This window comes from Gambusia affinis, linkage group LG01 (assembly GCF_019740435.1).
Source record: "Gambusia affinis linkage group LG01, SWU_Gaff_1.0, whole genome shotgun sequence".
NCBI classification, from domain to species: domain Eukaryota; kingdom Metazoa; phylum Chordata; class Actinopteri; order Cyprinodontiformes; family Poeciliidae; genus Gambusia; species Gambusia affinis.
Window position 1 is genome coordinate 917566 of NC_057868.1, and position 17622 is coordinate 935187.

At 43.1% G+C, this 17622-nt stretch overlaps 1 protein-coding gene across 3 annotated transcripts in view; it reads left to right on the plus strand.

The window, feature by feature from the left end:
- The first annotated feature begins 7521 nt into the window (after window positions 1-7521).
- The window catches only part of atp2b3b (ATPase plasma membrane Ca2+ transporting 3b), a 64569-nt gene continuing 54468 nt past the window's right edge, over window positions 7522-17622 (plus strand). For 2 of the 3 annotated variants that reach the window (XM_044117928.1, XM_044117910.1), the window contains exons 1-2: window positions 7522-8145; window positions 13548-14339. In XM_044117928.1, coding sequence (XP_043973863.1) covers window positions 14096-14339 — 244 coding nt within the window. In that variant the 5' untranslated portion in view covers window positions 7522-8145; window positions 13548-14095. The remainder of the gene's footprint in view (window positions 8146-13547; window positions 14340-17622) is intronic. The other variant, XM_044117918.1, reaches the window with a different exon arrangement.

Here is a 17622-nt window from a genome sequence, read left to right on the forward strand (position 1 = left end):
CAGCCTATTATTTTGACAGAGCAAACAGCTCCAGATTTTGGTGATCCTTCCTGATGTAAAAAGGAAGCGTTCAGTCTGATTCCCTGTCAATACTGTAAATATCAGCTGTATGTGTTTACTGCATATGCAGCATGCTTCTCATCTCAGACTACCTTTGGATATCTGATCCTGAACAGTTCATGTCAAGGTCCTGACATGTTGCAGGGAGATACGGATGGAGCAGATCCGTCTGTTTCTACTGTACCAAGCCTCTCTGTGACTCTGCTGAGCCTGAATACTGTTGAAGTCCGTCTTCATTTCCTCCTTCTTATCGCAACAAGCTTCTAAAGAAGTGATATTTTTAGCGGTGGAGTGCTGGGCTACTTTTAGGTGTGTGCAGGCAGGTCTGTGTGTCTGTTTAGTCCAGGATGAAGACGTCACATGATCAGTTGTGACACATGTGAGCCCCCCCCCTTCCCCTCCCCTCCACTCCCTATCGTGTCTCTTCCCGGGACAAGAAGCGCTGTGCGTGTGTGTTCCCTGTTCTTCACATGTCGCACAATATTCCCCATCTTGATTCTTCCAGTTTATCGCCCCCATACACACTTCTAGGGGGGGGGGAGAGATCTGCCTGACTCTCACTTCATTTGCTCCAGTCCTCTCCTGCTCTATTTTTTCCCCTCGTCTCTCCATCTCTTTTGACTGATACCTTCGCTTCTTTCCTCTCTTTCTTATGTTGCCATCTGTCCCTCTCTCTGTGTCTTCCACATTTCTTTCCCTTCCTCCTCTTGCCTCCGCTCCCTTGTCTCCCTAATGTTATATTAATAATGGAGGGCGCGTGTTCAGCCAGACTCCATGAATTAACCATCAGCTGGGAAGGAGTCAGAGGAGAGAAGAAGAGGAGTGCTAACGCGGACGGGCGGACGGACGGATGGGTGGGTGGGTGGATGGATGGGATGGATGGGTGGGTGGGTGGATGGATGGATGGATGGATGGATGGATGGATGGATGGATGGATGGATGGGTGGGGGAAGATTAGCTTATCTTTGTATCACACTTCGACACCCTTCACCCCGTTCCGATCGCCTCTCCTCTGCGTGCCTCTGATCTGCTTACACATCACTTCAGCCTTTTACTCTGGGCTGGAGGGGAAGTCAGAAGGTCACACACACACACACACACACACACACACACAAGCAGCTGCGTGCATAGGCACGTGCATGTGTGTTTATATCAAAATGACAGTTTGGGATGTTAACGTTACATCAGGCCCCGCAGTCTGAGAGCAGAGCGCCCTTGAACTGATAAAAGCTCAGCAGCCTTCAGACTGATTAGACATCAGCCGAGCACTTGTAAACAGTGTAAGCGCCTAATGCATAATGGACAATGGGTTGAACTCAGATGTGTGTGTGTGTGTGTGTGTGTGTGTGTGTGTGTGCGCGCGTGTGTGTGTGTGTGTCGGGGTTGAGAGAAGGGGAAGAAAGAGCTGCCTTCTTGGCTTATTGTCCATGTAAACAGGAACACGAAGGAAAGATGGAGGAGTCGGCAGGCGGAACAGATCATCTGCCTCTATCAGGGTGTTTGAACTTTAAACGTCGGTAAAAATGAAGAAAAACCATTTTGAGAAAGTATCTTTGAAAGTATTTATTTGTTTATGAGTCAGTGGGATCAATTCGTTTATCCCTCCCGATGAGAGCTGAAACGATTAACTGTGATGATTTTTTAAAATAATCGTTAACTAATTTAGTGATCGATTAAATGCGAATTCAGGCCATTTGCTAAAAGAACGACATATTCAGAGAAATAATTGACAAAAAAAGATATGCATTTTGTGCTCTACTCAAAACTCACCTGGTTCAAATTCTGTAAAAACGAACAAAGAAAATCTCCTATAATCTCCTTTTGTTATTATCCGTCGGTTGATCCAATAAATAATCACCAGATCTGTCTGACGTTAGTCCAGCAGGAAGGTCTGAGCTTCTCACATGTGGACTTTAGAAGGACTTTTTAACCGCAAATCATCAAGGTTGTCGCAGCTTTTTAGGAAACAAAATTTCTACCTTCTTATTTAAAAAAGGGAATTGAATTATTGGTTTACTTGTATCGTTCAATGTATTTCCAATACTGTATACGTAAAGGCTTGTGTGATTAAAGATAAGATAAGAGATGAGAAGATGAGGTAAGGTAATCCTTTCTTACTCACACAAGAGGGAAATTTAAGCTGCCATGGCAGAAAGTGGACAGAACAAAAGACTGAAAACAGTTCAGTGTAGAAAAAAAACACCATGCAGGCTAAACTCAAATCTTAAATGATAAATTTGCAGAATGTGCAGATTTTTCAAAAACAATATTTAGACATGTCGTCTGTGAAATGCTTTTTGTCCATGCTACAAAGGAAATTGTTTCCAACATCCATTTGAAGTGGTTCAGTCACACAAAATGTTCTCCAATCATCAAATGGTCGTTTTCATTTGTGCACCATAAGGACAGTTTTCCATTTGCAAACAAATGCATCCTCTGAGTAAATAGGAATTTTACTAAATCACCAAGTGATCAGCTTCTTTTGTTTTGGCAAAATGGGCCAAAACAAAAACAAAAAACAAAACAACTGAGCTTTTAACTGACTCTGAAAGTCCAAAAAAAAAAGACCAAAAGTCCCAGAAGGATTCAGCATTCATAAAATTGCTAAGATTTTGGGATGTGGTCACAGAACCACTAACTGTCTTGTTGCAAATAGTCAACAGGGTCACAAGACATCTCTTGTCTTAGTTCAGACTGTGATTATTTTACTAAGCAACTTGCAATACTTGATTTATGCCTTTTATAAGTAATTAGGTGATTCCAGAAGCTGATGGGTCGAATTGGATTTGATTTAGGGGATGAAAACAGAGAGGTTGGGAAACAGTCTGTTTATGAGTTCTGCTGCTAGGTTTCACTGATACAGTGTGTAGCGTCATTAATGCAGGCTCACTGGACTAAAATAAAAACTGAAACCGTTTGACGGCTGTCAGGATGGGTGGGTCTGGCGTAGCAGGACGAACTGACTCGGGAACAGCCCTGAACTCCACCCTCAGCACTGCAGTCGTCTCTGATCAGCTCAGGTCGATGCTGATGTCGTTTAGGCTGTGGCAGCAGGAGAAACACCTGGCTGTCTGGCTCCTCCACTGCCTACGTCTCATTTACTGATCTTTGCGCATTAATTCGCAGAGTTTTGACTTTAAGCTAACAGGCTGCCCTCAGAAGCAAATGGGTGTTTTTGCACAACTTCTTCAACATTCAGCAACCAGGATTAGAGAAAGTTTCTGTTTTTTTTTTCTCTGTATTTGCCTGTGGGAGATGGAGAGGAAGAGTTAAAGATAAGAGCAGAGAAAGATAAAATCGGCAACAAAGCTTTTCATCACCATGTGTGTGTGCGCACGCGCATGTGAGTGTGTCAGCATCTGGACAGGCGAGCGAGTCTGCAGCCCATCTTCCTCTAGTGTAGAAGACATCTATTAATAAGTTTGTCTGATTTATCTATAAATACATTTCTCCTCCTGTTCCTCACACAGACTCACTATTTAAGTACTTCTGACACTCAGTGGGGTCTGTGGGGGGTGGGGGGTGAGTTGGTGAGTGTGTAACTTGGCAGAGTGGGGGATGTTTGCAGGACCTCTCCGTGTGATTTGTTATCTGCGTGAAGAGACCCTGATCCTCCTGACATTCACAGGGAATGCTGGGAAACGCCAGGTGCTTTCACCTCTGGCTGCATGCTGGTGGCAGTGAACCTGCAGAGGCCGGCAGCCATTTTTTCTGCTGCTGCCGCTTCTGCAACCGGCCTACGTTTCCCAGAACCACAGCGGCACAAATGGTTTGGACCCTGAACGGAGGTGGAGTCAATGACTACATCACCTTTCAGACACTTTGTGCATTTACACACAAGGTATAAAATATTTGTACCTTTGAGATCTTCTCTCTCTCTCTCTCTCTCTCTCTCTCTCTCTCTCTCTCTCTCTCTCTCTCTGTACTTTCTGCAGTCAATTTATAACCTGTTAATCCTGTTGTTTGGAGGCTAAATTTCATGTCTATGAATGGAAATCTATTGTGAAATATTAATTCTTTTTACATGCACAGTGATTAAAAGAAACATTCTAATTAACATTGTTACATTTGAGTTTGATTATATTAAATTATTGTGATTCATACTTGTGTACGTTATTTGACAATCTGCCCACATCTGTATTTTATTGACCCTCCAGGATTTATGTGTAAATGTTCCTGTTTATCCTGGACTGCACTTTTGTCTTGAACCCCTGGCATCTGGACCAGAACACCCCTGTAAGTGAGGTTTTAAATACAGTATATTTAAAAAATATATATATCATACAAATAACACTCCCCCACAACAAATAATTTACAGTGCTCTTTTGTGATTAAACCACCTTAACTTTTAAGTGTGAAAAACACAATGCAGCGCTGTGAAAATGTATTTGCTCCTTTTACAGATTCCTTCTCTTTATTTTTTCCTCTCTTTTCTCATTTACATGTTTCTGATCTACAAACTAATTTTAATAAATGGGCTGATGTTTAACACATTAGGACATCAAACGTAAACCAGGGAATGGATTAGAAAGTAAAATATTTATAGAATTTAGGCTCTAAGCAACAAGCAACAAGCATGACTAGATTAATGAAACTGAATCTGACAAAATTCAAGTTCAGAATCGGAAAACCGCAGTGACCGCAGGATTGTTTGCTGTGAAGTGAAGGTTGCCTTAGCAACGCAGCAAATGAAAAGTTGGACATGCTAAGAAGAGGATTTCTTTTTATAGTTACAAATTCATGTTTTTGTTTATACTAAAGGTTAGTATTTAGTTTCTATAGGATATTTTTTGTCAACACAAAGAGGAGGTGTCACAATTCATCTGCATAATTCACCCAGAAAATTAAACAATGGGAAAATGAACTAATATCTTCTTAAATTTAGGATTGTGTACATTGTTGATTGGGAGAACTGCGACATAAAATGCATCATTTATTAGCAATAAATCACCGCCTTGTGTTGATAACAACTCCTTCAAAAATATTTTTACCAAACTTATTTGATACATTTCAGGATTTTCTAAAAAAGGATGACGGCAGGTGGTGTCGTCATCACGCAATTTATAGGCGGGGATGATTTGGACCAGGCCTCTCCTTTATGGCAGGCAATTGTATCATGTAATTTATTAATCTGCTGTTTGAAACAGAAATATAAATATCTTTCCCAAGACGCCACACTTTAATTTAATCTTAGAATATGGAAACATGGTAAATTGGACATAAATTAGATAGTTGTGAAAGTGAACGAAAAGTACATTTTCAAAATCATTCATATATTTACAGTGAAACTTGGACACAGTAAAGAATAAAAAGTTATATTTTAAATATGGACAGGGAGAATTTTGAACGAGTGAAACTTTGTTTTGAATAAAGATTCAATTAAAACTTTTGTTGATTATTGTTTTCAAATGTTTTTTTCTGTCATTTGGAAAACAAAGTCTCATTGACATGATTTGCAAAATTTCCAACAAGATCAGGCTCTATCCTGATCCTGACTGGCAATAATAGTGACGTCAATAACACGTCATAGAAGAAAAGAAAGAGTTTTTCTGCAAATGGTTGTAGCTTCTTTACAATCAATGTAAATCTGGAGTTTATTGGTCACACAGTCAGAACAAAGAGGAAAAGGAAGGAAAACGTGGGAAAACGGCTTCATTATAGTCATAAAAGCAGGCTTTTATTGCAGAGTTGCACCAGCACGTCTTCGTCGGCCATCTTGGAGCTGATATGAGCTGCTCAAGTGAATAAAGGAGCTGTCGCTTTAAGAACACTACTAACGTTTTTGCTTTTCTTTTCTGGTTCATACTTCAGTTTATTTTCCCAGATGTAGGCTTTCGTTATTTTCCTGGTGTTTGGTCTACAGTGATTTTGAAACTTTGTTGTTAGGCAATACCACACAAATGCTCAAAAGGAAAGTCTTTACAGGCTGGAGTTGGAGAAACTGTTAGTCAAAGAAAAACACCTGGAAGCGACTAGGAAGACTAAGCTATGTAAGGTTATGGAGCATTATTCTGTGTATAGCCTATTTCACAAATCACATATTTATTTTTAGTATCAGGATTTTGTTTCCGCTGAATTGATTTTATTTTTCTTACTTATATTAAAATTCCAGGAAGAAAACACTCCAATAAAAGTAAATAAGTAATAAGTAGTGCTTCCTCTTTCTTCTTATTGTTTGTTTATTTATTTAAAATAAAATGCTAAGGTTTCCAGAGTTGTCTATAAATCAACAGTCACTTTGGTTTAGATATATTTGTCCAGAGATTAGTTTTAGTTAAAGGCTTTCGGTTATTCCCAGAAACTGGAATCACAAACAATCTTACAAGCTGGCCACTTTTTTAGGTACACCTGTACACCTGTGCTTGCAAACAGAAACTCCATTTCCAGTCCCATTGCAGAAACTTAGCACATTTGATGAAGCTCAAAGCAAGCATCAGAATAGGGGAAACAGGAAGGTTTAAGTGACTGTGAATGTGAATCTGACTAGTTTGGATGCTAGCGATCTACTGGGAATCTCTTAGAACATATCCAGGGAGCATCAATTTGTGTGGAAGGAAAACACCTTGCTGATGGGAATGGATGAAATGGTTAGTGCGTTTAACGCCACCTGCCACTCCTTTGGGCTCAGAACAGGAAACTGAAGGTACAATTCACACAAGCTCAGCAGCGCTTGATGACAATAGACTGGCGAAAACGCTGCCTGGTCCAATGAGTCTGAAGTTCAGGTGTGACTTTCAGATGGCAGGGTCAGAGTTTGGTGTAAACAACATGAAAGTACAAATCTGTTGTGCCTTTTATTAATGATTCAGGCTGCTGACAGTGTGAGAAAAGGCTTCTCGACACATTTTAGGGCCCCTTGGTATCATTCACTTACCACGGCCTACCTGAGTGTCGCTGCTGAAAGCGTTCATCCATCCCTTTACGACAACAGTGTGCCCTCCTGACATCTACTGCCAGGTTATGTCAGATCAAGTCAAACTGGTTTCTTGAACATGTGAAAAAGTTTACTGCATTCAGATGGGCTCCAAAGCCACCAGATCACCAAGAGAGATGGAGATATTTGATGTAATTAGATCCATATGGACCAAAGTGTGATAGTGTGAACTGTCAAAGTTCACACTTTTGTGTTAAGTCACGTCAAAGTCGGAGTTAGTCTATTCTCTCCCTCACTGACCCCATGTTTTGCTTTCCATTTTTCTTCTTCACCAAATGCCTTTGGTCTGCTCTCAATTTTATATATTTATAAGACTCCAAATTATTTGACAAGTTCCTGAGAGATATACGTTAGTCCCTGAAGGAAAATTATCTATTTTCTTTGCTGGCCGCCCCTATAAGAAAAATCTGGTGTCACCACTGCTATCCATCTATCCATGATGTGGGGTTGACGGCCTGAGTATTTTATGACCAGTTTGCTTGCCATACCCGCGGATGCTGCGACCAACTCTCCTGTGCGCGCGAGCTGTAGCAGCAGCAGCTCCTCCTCCTCCTCCAAAAATGTCGCAGGAGCTTCTCCTCTCGCCGCGGCGCTTCTTTTCTTTCCCTCTTTTCTTTTTCTCCCAGCGCCCCTAAAACCCCACCGAATTTGCAGCTGTCACAGCCGGAAACAGCGAGCTTCACCCGGACGTACGAACCGGCCCTTTTCCCCTCCCCACCTCTGAGGTGTTTAAACCCTCAGCCCGGCGCATCCTCTCCCGCCCTCTCCCTCTCTCTCTCTCGCTCTCTCTCTCTGTTTCTCTCTCTCTCTCTCTCTCTCTCTTCATCTCTCTCTGTCATTGTCGGTGTCTCTCTCTCCTGAAACCGCCGCAGAACTCCGCCGACCGTCCACCAGGTGACTGCGCGGAGCGGAATATTCATCAGCACCGCCAGCGTCGTCGTCTTTCATCCCTCCGCTCCTTCGGACTCCAGAGGGACCGGAGCTGCCGCATCCCTGCATCCTTCCTCCCCTCGCCCCGCACCCTCTCCCCCCTGCGCTGTATCCTCTCATCCGGTTCGGGACATTCTCCGCTCCACGCACACGCAGATTAACGGGGATTCTGCCTCCCCGCCCGAACACTGATGCTGATGTCCTTGAGCTCGGCCTGCACGGTGAGTCGGAGAGTCCGTGCGTGGCTGCGTGCGTGACTGTTATTTACCCCGGGCGCCCTGTATTAATGGAGGGAGGATGTGTTGCTTATTAGTAGCATGTCGGACGGACTTGCAGAATGTGCTCGGCCTAATGTTCTCATCATAGGCCTTTTTTTTTTCTTTTACAGCTGTCAGAACTGGCCATACAGTAGAGCAAAACACAACAACCTGCATGCAGACAACGTTATGACATTAGGAGAAAATGTGTGTGTCTGTGAGTGTGTATGCGTGTGTGTTTGTGCGCATCCATCCCTGCGTGTCCTGTGTCAGTGGATGAGCTGCCATAACATTTTCACCGATCAGCACTCGCTGTTCTCCACCCCCCGCTCGCCTCCGTTTTTGTCGGACATCAGACGCGCTGTTTGTCTCGGTTCCGGTGCACCTGCAGCGCCGAGCCGAGGGAAGCCGAGCTGCGGGGCTTCGGTTCGATCCGGCGGGCAAAAGGGACCCAAACATGTAGCCCCGGCACAGGATGGCGGGGGAGAGAGAGTTTGGCAGGTGGAAGGCCGGTGGCCGGTAACCTTGCGGAGGGACATTGGTTGGAGACAAGCAGCACTCCATCGGCTGCGCTTTCTCCTCCTCCTCCTCATCTTCCTCCTCCTCTTCTTCTTGGGTTTTGTCTTTCATCCTCTTGTTGCTGTTGAGCTTGAGCAGTGGAATGAAGATCAAGCACGTCTGAAGGTGACCAGCAAAGGTCGTTTAATGAGTGGAATACTCACTGTTCCATTCCTGCAGGGAGAAAATGATTCAGGTGTTGCTTTGGGTGGAGTTGGGGAAGAGAAGGACCTGGGATACCTGGAGAGAGCCGAGTTTGAGCTCAGCTCTTAACTTCTTTGTTTCTTTCTTCCTTCCTTTCTTTTATTCTTTCTTTCTCTTCCATCCATCCTCTATGATGATGCAGATGCCTGTGTCCTATTAGCAGCTCACCTTTAATGGCACAGCCTGCATTGCATCCCAAGTGTGCTTGTTCCCACTGGGCCCCATAGAAGTGTGAGTGGCGCCGGGCTAGGTGGGCCAGGCGGCCGCACACACCGGAGGGTCCTCTGCTAGAGGTGACCCTTCAAACCTCTCTGCTGGAAATCAGGTGCTTCAGCTGCACAGGGGAGTCACAGTGGGGACGGGAGCAACACGGCGTTCAGTCACATGTGCTCACAGTGTGGATCTGCTGTGCCGAGTCGAGTCAAGTCGAGTTGAGTCTCCGACCCCTCTGGCCTGGAATGAAATCCCGTGAGGAGCCTCTCCTCTGCTTTGTACCATTCTTGACGTTCTTTCTGTAGCGATGAAGAGAGAACGTCCTGAGGGGAGGAAGAGTGGCCGCTTTTTATTAAAAATGAAAATAAAAATAAGCAAATTACCCGTCCCCTTCAGGGGACAGTGTGCGGACGAGCTTTCAGGATAAATGGGCAGCCGGCTGAGGACTGTGCTGACCTTTTGTCTGATTCTTTTCATGTTAACCCCCCCACCCCCCCTCAGCCCTCCAGCCCCCCTTTCTTATTCCAAAAGTGCTGCCCTGGTGACACACTAGTGTGTGTCATGACAGAGATCATAGAACTCATGTCTCTGGGCATGAGTGCTCACGTCTTTGTGTGTCTGCTGTCCATTTCCCCTTGCATCCTATAGATAAAGGCCTGCATATTATTGAGTTAGGGATGCAGAACAAATGAAGTAATAACGTTTTTTGCATTATGCATAACAGACTCACAGGCGAGCATCAAATCTTTGAGGGGAACAGACAGGACAGACTGAGTCGTGGCTGCAGTAGTTGGGTGTGTGTGTGTGTGTGTGTGTGTGTGTGTGTGTGTGTGTGTGTGGAGGAGGGGGTAAACAGAGGAGGATTTTCCTGCATGAGTGTTATAGTATCAGACAGAATCAGTGAGTGAGAGATCAAGCAGGTTAGGAAAAAGTACAACTGACTGGGTAAATAAATAATTGCAGTAACAGGAAGCAGACTCAAAGGTAGGGAAACAAAATGAAAGAAAAAAAAAGAGAGGAAGGCGACATATTAGGGTTGGATATACAGATAAATATATGGTAGAGAAGGGAAGGCAAAGAAGATGGAGAGCAAAAAACAGAGGGAGAGGGGGTCTTCAAAGGAAGCTGGAGCAGGGTGACTCAGTCATAAACTAACACTCTCAGTCAGGATGGAAGCATGGCAGGGCAGAGAGGAGAAGGGAGGGAGAAGATGCAAGAGGCAGAGGGAGCTGAGGGAGAGCAGGGAGAAGAAAAGGAATTCATGATGAGCTTCTGCTAGTTTCTTTCTTTTCGTTTCCCTGCTCATCCTTATGTAAAACACCTTGATCAGAATACGTTTTGTCATGCGTTTTGCTAAGAATATTTACACCTGCCGGTGTAATGAAAGCTTTATGTGAAAGCAAGTTGAAGGGACCAGGGTTGGGTTTGGTTTATTAGGACGGGTTCCCGAGCCAGGATCAAATGGAAGGCTTTGCAGCAGGTGCAACGAAGACGGCTATGCTCTCTGCTTCGGTTTTCACTAGAAATGCACCAACTGGAATTTGTTTGGATCGATTCCTGATTTTCGTAACACATGAAGTTATGACGACAGCATTGAAGATATCTTGTCTAGCCTTCCTGCCTTGAGCAGTCATTAATTATTTACAGTATGAAACGAAACGGCGTCAAACAGCGTGTTTCTGAGATCAGGAGCTTTAAGGAAGGGTTTTGCTGTTTTAAAAACAAGACAAAATCATTATAGAGTTGGCCTTTCAAACTGGCTTCCACATTTTCCGTTAGTTATTACCGTGGTGGGACTTAGCATCTCTAACTGGAAACAGCAGTCTCCATTTATATTCTCAAGTGCCATGTCAGAAAAAACACAAGTTTTTCAAGTACACAAACATCTCTAGAGACTTTAAAACCATGACAGTGAGACTTGTGCTGAAACGCAAATGGAAGAAAAACCAGCTTCTTTCCGATTGGCACTATCTCGCTTCTCCATTAATTTTCAAGATTAAAGCTGGAAAAGCTAGGAATTTTCTGGAATTGTGCTGCTAATGGTGACAGCATGTTAAAGTATTTCTGTTACGTTCTGATTTATTCTTTTTTTAGACTTTTGTTTGTCCTTTTATTTTGTTGAGAGCTCTGGTTTTGGATCCTGTGCAGTTGGAAGGATTTTTGCTCTTGAGGTTGTAGTTCAGGTATTATTTGAGCTTATGAGATGCTAAAACACCTTGTTGCCATGGTTACACATTATAACCATTGTCCAAAAGTAAAAGCCAAATTTTTTTTTTTGCTTCATGAATGCAGAGCAGGACCAAAGAGCAGAGAGAGAAGGAGCGAGTTCAAACCATCACTTCCTCTGATCACAGCGGACAAGGATGATATCCCCTACTCCAACATCTCTCTAACCGTACGGCCAGACTCAGATTTAAAGTAGATGCAAATGAGGTGAATTAGCAGTTATTACTAACAATTGATGGGGTCATCCAGAATGTTATTGTGAAATATAATCTCTGCTGTTAGCATGTTGCTAACTGTCAAACTGTCTTCATTCAGAGGATTCTTTAGATTCATTGACTGCTCCTGGAGATCCTTCCTGTCTACACCATCACCATCCACACAGACTCTAGAATATATTTGGATGCTATGAGTTCTGACTTCCCATCAGGACAATGTCATTTATTCTATTGAGTTTGTTGGAGCAACGATGGTGGTAGAGTGTAGCAGCTGCTGGGATCAGTGATAGAGCTCGTTTGTGCACTGAGGATGCAGCAGTCTGTCACTCAAGGAGTTCTACAGGTCAGCCATTGCTTCTTGCATGGGGTGAAAGACGCTGTCCAGCTTTTATTTTAGCCAGAGTTCATCTGTCTTTTCTTCTCTTGAAGAGAAACGCATTATTAGCTTATATTGCTGGTATTAGTTAGGAAAATGCTAATTAGGAAAACCAGTTGGTTTTAGATTTTGAACTGGGACGGGTCCTGGTTAGATTTCATGTTGTTCCCAAACATTACAAGATCCAGTTTTAGACGCTAAGTGAAGCAAAGTATTAGAAGCTACCATCCACTAAACCACATTCCATCCATCCATCCATCCATCCATCCATCCATCCATCCATCCATCCATCCATCTTCCACTTATCTGAGATCAGTCTTTGGGTTAACAGGTCCAGGAGGAACTGCTAACATCCCTCTTCCCAGTGACATCCTCTGGTTCATTCTGGGTGTCCCAAGGCATTCCCAGTCCAAATGGGGTAGATAGCCCCCACAGTGAGTTCTGGGTCTTCCCAGGGCCTCCTCCCAGTGTGACATGCCAGAAAAACCTCCAAAGGAAGGAGGCCAGGAGGCATCCTGATGAGGTTCCCAGACCACCTGAAATGAGTCCTTTCGATGTGGGGAAGCAGCAGCTCTGCTAGCTCCCTGTGAATGATGGCGCTCCTCAGCCTATCTCTAAGGCTGAGTCCAGGCACCCTGCAGAGGAAGTTCATTTTAGCCGCTGGGATCCAGGATCTTGTTCTTTTGGTCTTGATCCATGCCTCATGATTATAGGCGAGGGTCGGAACATGGGTGGACTGGAAAATGGAGAGCTTTACTTTTTGACTCACCACAACAAACCAGATCAGTGTCTGAATAGGCCTGTCTCAATAACAAATTTTGCTGAATGACAAATTGACCCAGGAGTTACTGCAATAAATGACTTAGTTTATTTAGCATGGTGAAAATATGACTGAAAAATTTAATCCCTATTTTCCTCTCTTATGTCTGGCTAAATAATCCAAATTATTGCTAATGTTGGACCATGCATCTGTTCAAAAAACACCCCACAGTTTCATGCTACTCAGTGTCCTCAGTGGATCACAAGCTCTCTCTCTGACTTGGAGCTTTTTGAACTGATGTATATTTAATTTTTTTAAACCGTCTTTAGATTTTGGAAAAAAAATGTTGTTCAATTAGTTGATGACTTTACTTTTGCTCCCTTTTTAATTCGACAAACTGTTTCACTTGAAAAAGCCGACAGAGTAACGTCGCTTGAGAACCTCATGGACCCTTTGCTGGACTGAATATTGAATATTAACTAAAAAAACCCCCCAAAAAACAATTGTATTCTGCTGCTTCTCATCTGCTTGGATAAATAAACATGCTGTTTTGTGTACACTTAGAATTTTATTTTGAAGATAATGTTTCATTATTGTGTTTACACCTTGTTATGGTTCCAAAAAGAATCAATAGATGTCGGTTTAAATATCACACGCGGTGATCTGTGGAAGGGTGCTTCAGGGCTCACAATGTGCTAGTTTGTGTATTTATTTAGATGAGGATGGATGCTGTTATGATTTTATTCTCGCTTAAAAAAACAGATCAATAAAAGTCAGCATTGACGTGTTTGGTGTGTGCTGTGCTCTCTTGCAGGTCCTGGTGGTGTAGCACTAGCTACCTCTAAACTGGATCTGCTTCCTGCCTGCGATTTATCAGCCACCTTTGACCTCTTTCCATCTGTCCATCATCGCTTCACTCCTGTCTGCGAGTCCACCAGCATGTCTGTCCGTTTGTCCACGGACCTGCCGTGACCCTGGAGGGAGGGGGACAGAGACGAGGAAAGAGTGGAGTCGCTGGGGAGACGGAGGAGAAGAAAGCTGGATTCATTCAGACGTCACGTCTCTGAAGTGCTCCTGCTTGCTTTCCTTCATCCTCCTCACCCTCCTCCCTCTGTTATGGAGATTTAAAGGAGCAGTGGGAGGTTAGGTCAAGGTAGATAGGAGGGGAAAAAACACAACCACCACCCCTTGCGAAGAAGAAAAATAGAGAGAGGAAGATTAATTCAGTCACTCAGTTTAAATAACAATAACAAAGAAAAAAAATAAGCGCACATGAAAAACCCTTCACCTGCCAGACGAAGGAGGAGCTGAGTAGACTACGGAGAGAACGGACAAAAAACACATCCAAGTTATCTTACTGACATGTCAACAACAGCAACCATGGAGGAAATGGCTAACAGCGCTGTGGAGTTTTATCCCAAAGGGACTCGAGGCGGAGGAGGAGGAAGGGCAGATGGCAGCCTCACAGGGGGAGACTTTGGGGTCACGGTGAAAGAGCTGAGGGAGCTGATGGAGCTGAGAGGAACTGAAGCCCTACAGAAAATCCAGGATGGCTATGGAGACACAGAGGGCCTCTGCCAGAGATTACAGTCCAGCACCACTGAGGGTGAGCACACACGGGGCCTGAATGGGCTGGCAGACAAACATGAATGGATGCTGAACTAGATTGATGGCTTGTTAAGAGCACAGACTGGCGCTTAAATGTGCCTGGAAAAGTCTTTAAATTCCACGTAAAATGTTTGACATTGCATTCACAAATGGGTGAGTGAATTGTTTCGACGGGCACGTCTGTGCTGAATGAAAGCGCAGCAGCATGAGCTGAAACGATAGTACAACGGTGAAAGCTGCATCCAAGTTATTTGATCTCTGCTGGTATCAACATTTGGCTCAAGTGAACGGCACAGACAGTAAACACAACACACTAAAAACTCAGACTGGAAATGAGCATTAATGTCGTTTCAGGCCCGGGTTATTCCTGCTCAAGCAAACTGAATTAACTTCAGTGCATCCTGCAGAATGAAAGCACTTAGGACAAAACTGTAGAAATACACTTCACTTCGGCCGGGTAATCCTGGTCATGGGAGGCATGCATACGGGTGGATGGACTGATTGATGAGTGGATGACAGGATTATGGTGGATGAATGAAGGAAAAGCTGAGAGCAAAAAAAAAAAAAAAATCAATGGGTGAATGAAGTAAAAGTGTGTTACTGTGGGATTAACCAGGAATCTCAGACAGCTCCAACCTGCAGATGTGCTTCGGTATGAACGACCATGGCAAAAAAAAAAAAAAAAAAAAGGATTTCAGCAAAAAATCTGAATTTAGCTACAAAACCTGCACTATGTACATAGCCTTAGTTCATATTCATACCAGTCCTGTTGCTTTTGCTGAACTATAGTTCATTTGCCTATAAATTCTGTTTTTTTTGCAGAGGTGTGAATGCATAATTGAACTTTGACTAGACCAAACAATTTAACTCCGGTCTGTCTGAAAACCCAGGTGTCAGTTCGGTTGAAGTGAAGTCTGGTGTGGTTCGAATGCAAATGTGAACACCGAGTGGACTGTAGTGCAAGGCATTCTGGGAAAATACAATCAAAACAAATGTGCATGTCTAGCACTAGCAGGAGAAAAAGCTCATCGTCTTTTGCCAAAGACAAAAGAGAAAATCTTACATTTGCTAAAATATGATGCTACTCCATTTTTGTTTCCATTTTGTGAAAAAATAAAAGGTTGCGCTGAGTGTCTTCTTCAGACGTTTTGTTTAATTTCCTTCAATGATGGTGCAGTGCCTCCAGAGGCGAGAGGGGAACCGGCTTGTTTGACAGTGTGAAACAGAATCACCACAACTGAAAATGTAACAAATGCTGCAATCTTGGTTCTCAATCGAACCAAAATTGTCTACCAGTCTATCAGGTGTGAAAACACCCCTAGTTTTCCTCCGGTGGTTTTCTGTTTGTACAGTGAATCTTCAAATATTCAAAGGAGAGAAGATATTTTTATTGTTTGTAGATTGGTGGGCAGAGAGGTCCCTAGTTTTTTTTGCTATTGAACCTGCTTGGTCGTCCACAGTTGTGACGCAGACATTTACTTTGTATGACAAACGAGAGGAAAAATCTGAATTCAGAGTGAAATCTATAAAGCATGTTGATTTTCACTGGTCGAGTGAACCTGATATTGACCCTCAGCTGAAGGCTGCTTGATTGTGGCAGCTCTTCTTTCCTCAACTGTAGTTGAAATGTGCAGAGATTTACTGAGGCCAGCTGACTTAGGTGCTTTACAGCTTGTATTGGCCCAGCCACATTTCATTAAGCATCCACCAACATTAACATCATGGATTTAGTTGTAAAGCCGAACGCTGAGACACTTTTGTGGATGCATTCTCATTGCAAGTCAATAAAGAGAAAAAAGCTAATTGCACAGTGTAAGGCTATATTTAACCTACTGCATGGTTTCATTTATTCCAAGGACTTACACCTTCTTCTGTTTTTTGGTGATCCCCTTCATATAGACTTTCACTTTAATGTAACAGTATAACAACTAAAAAAACCGAATGATAAAAGCATATTAATATTTTTCTTATGTACCAACTCAGTAGAAATGTAGAGTTACGATAAAAGAAGAGTCAGACTCATAGCACTGGAGTTGTAATGTCTACATAATATGATCTTTCACCACACAACATGCTCCACCTTGTCACTATTTACTAAACAAAGATGAAGCCAAACTGGAAAGCAGTTTATGAAAAACTATGTGGGTCCTGTGATTCCACAGCTTGTAGAGCCTTTAAAAGCCTTTTCTGAACACTTTTCTTAGGCATGCAAAAAATGATTGTGAATCAATTTTAGCCACATTTCTGGACATATATCTTAAAGTTATTTCTGAGAATCTTTTCTGCACAGCTCACTTAAAGTCCCAGGGCAACATTTCTATCATGCTGTTCAACATTTGCTGCTGTGTTTGCTGATTAGCCAAAGTTGAGCTTCAGCTGGAGGCCACTGTGTGTTAAGAATCTTGTCAGTCTGTCTTTAACATATAGTGTAGAAAGTAAGTATTTGGTATACTGGAAGTTTTTCCACTTCCAACGAATGGAGAGATCGGTCATTTTCATCATAAGTGCACCTCAACTAGGTCAAACATTTCCTGTTTTTTGACCAGGTTTGCAGACACTGCTGCAGGGATTTTGGTCCACTCCTCCACATACATCTTTAAGGTTTCAGGTCTGGAGACTGGCTTGGCCATTCTAGCAGACAAGGTGGATGAAGTGTCATTCTGAAAGGACACAAAGGACAAAGGCAGGTAGAGTGAGAATTGAACTCGCGGCCCACTGAATTTCTAACACGATCGCCACCGTGGTCTCTACTGTGTATGTAGCCTCTCACCTATTGACAGCTGTAGATAGATAAACTGGCAGCAGGAACCAGGTTATCCTAGGAGTAGCAAATGAATGGATGGTAGAAAATGTTTCCAAGTTGAAACAATTTCACTTTAAAATATTTGAAAATTGAACTATATAATGTACACTTGAGGCTAGATTTTAAAGACCTTGGTGCATTGATCCCATCAGCTGTGAATGCAGATTACTCCTACCAACATTTATTTAAGACTGGATCACTGTCAAAGAGTTGAGTGAATTCCAGTGTTGCACCATGACACGATGTAAGCAAGTCCAGTTGAAAGATTTCCTTGCAACTAAATAATTCACATCCAGCTATTATCAATACAAAGAGGAAGCGACGAGGACTGAACGTCAAAACAGTGGTTGCTCATGTGAAATCACAGCGTTGGGATCAGACACATAATAGTGTTCAGAGGGCACCAACTTTCTGCAGAATTGATAGCAACATAACTCCTCTTCATGTTGCCTTCTGGTGCCTTCGCTTCAGGTCTCTC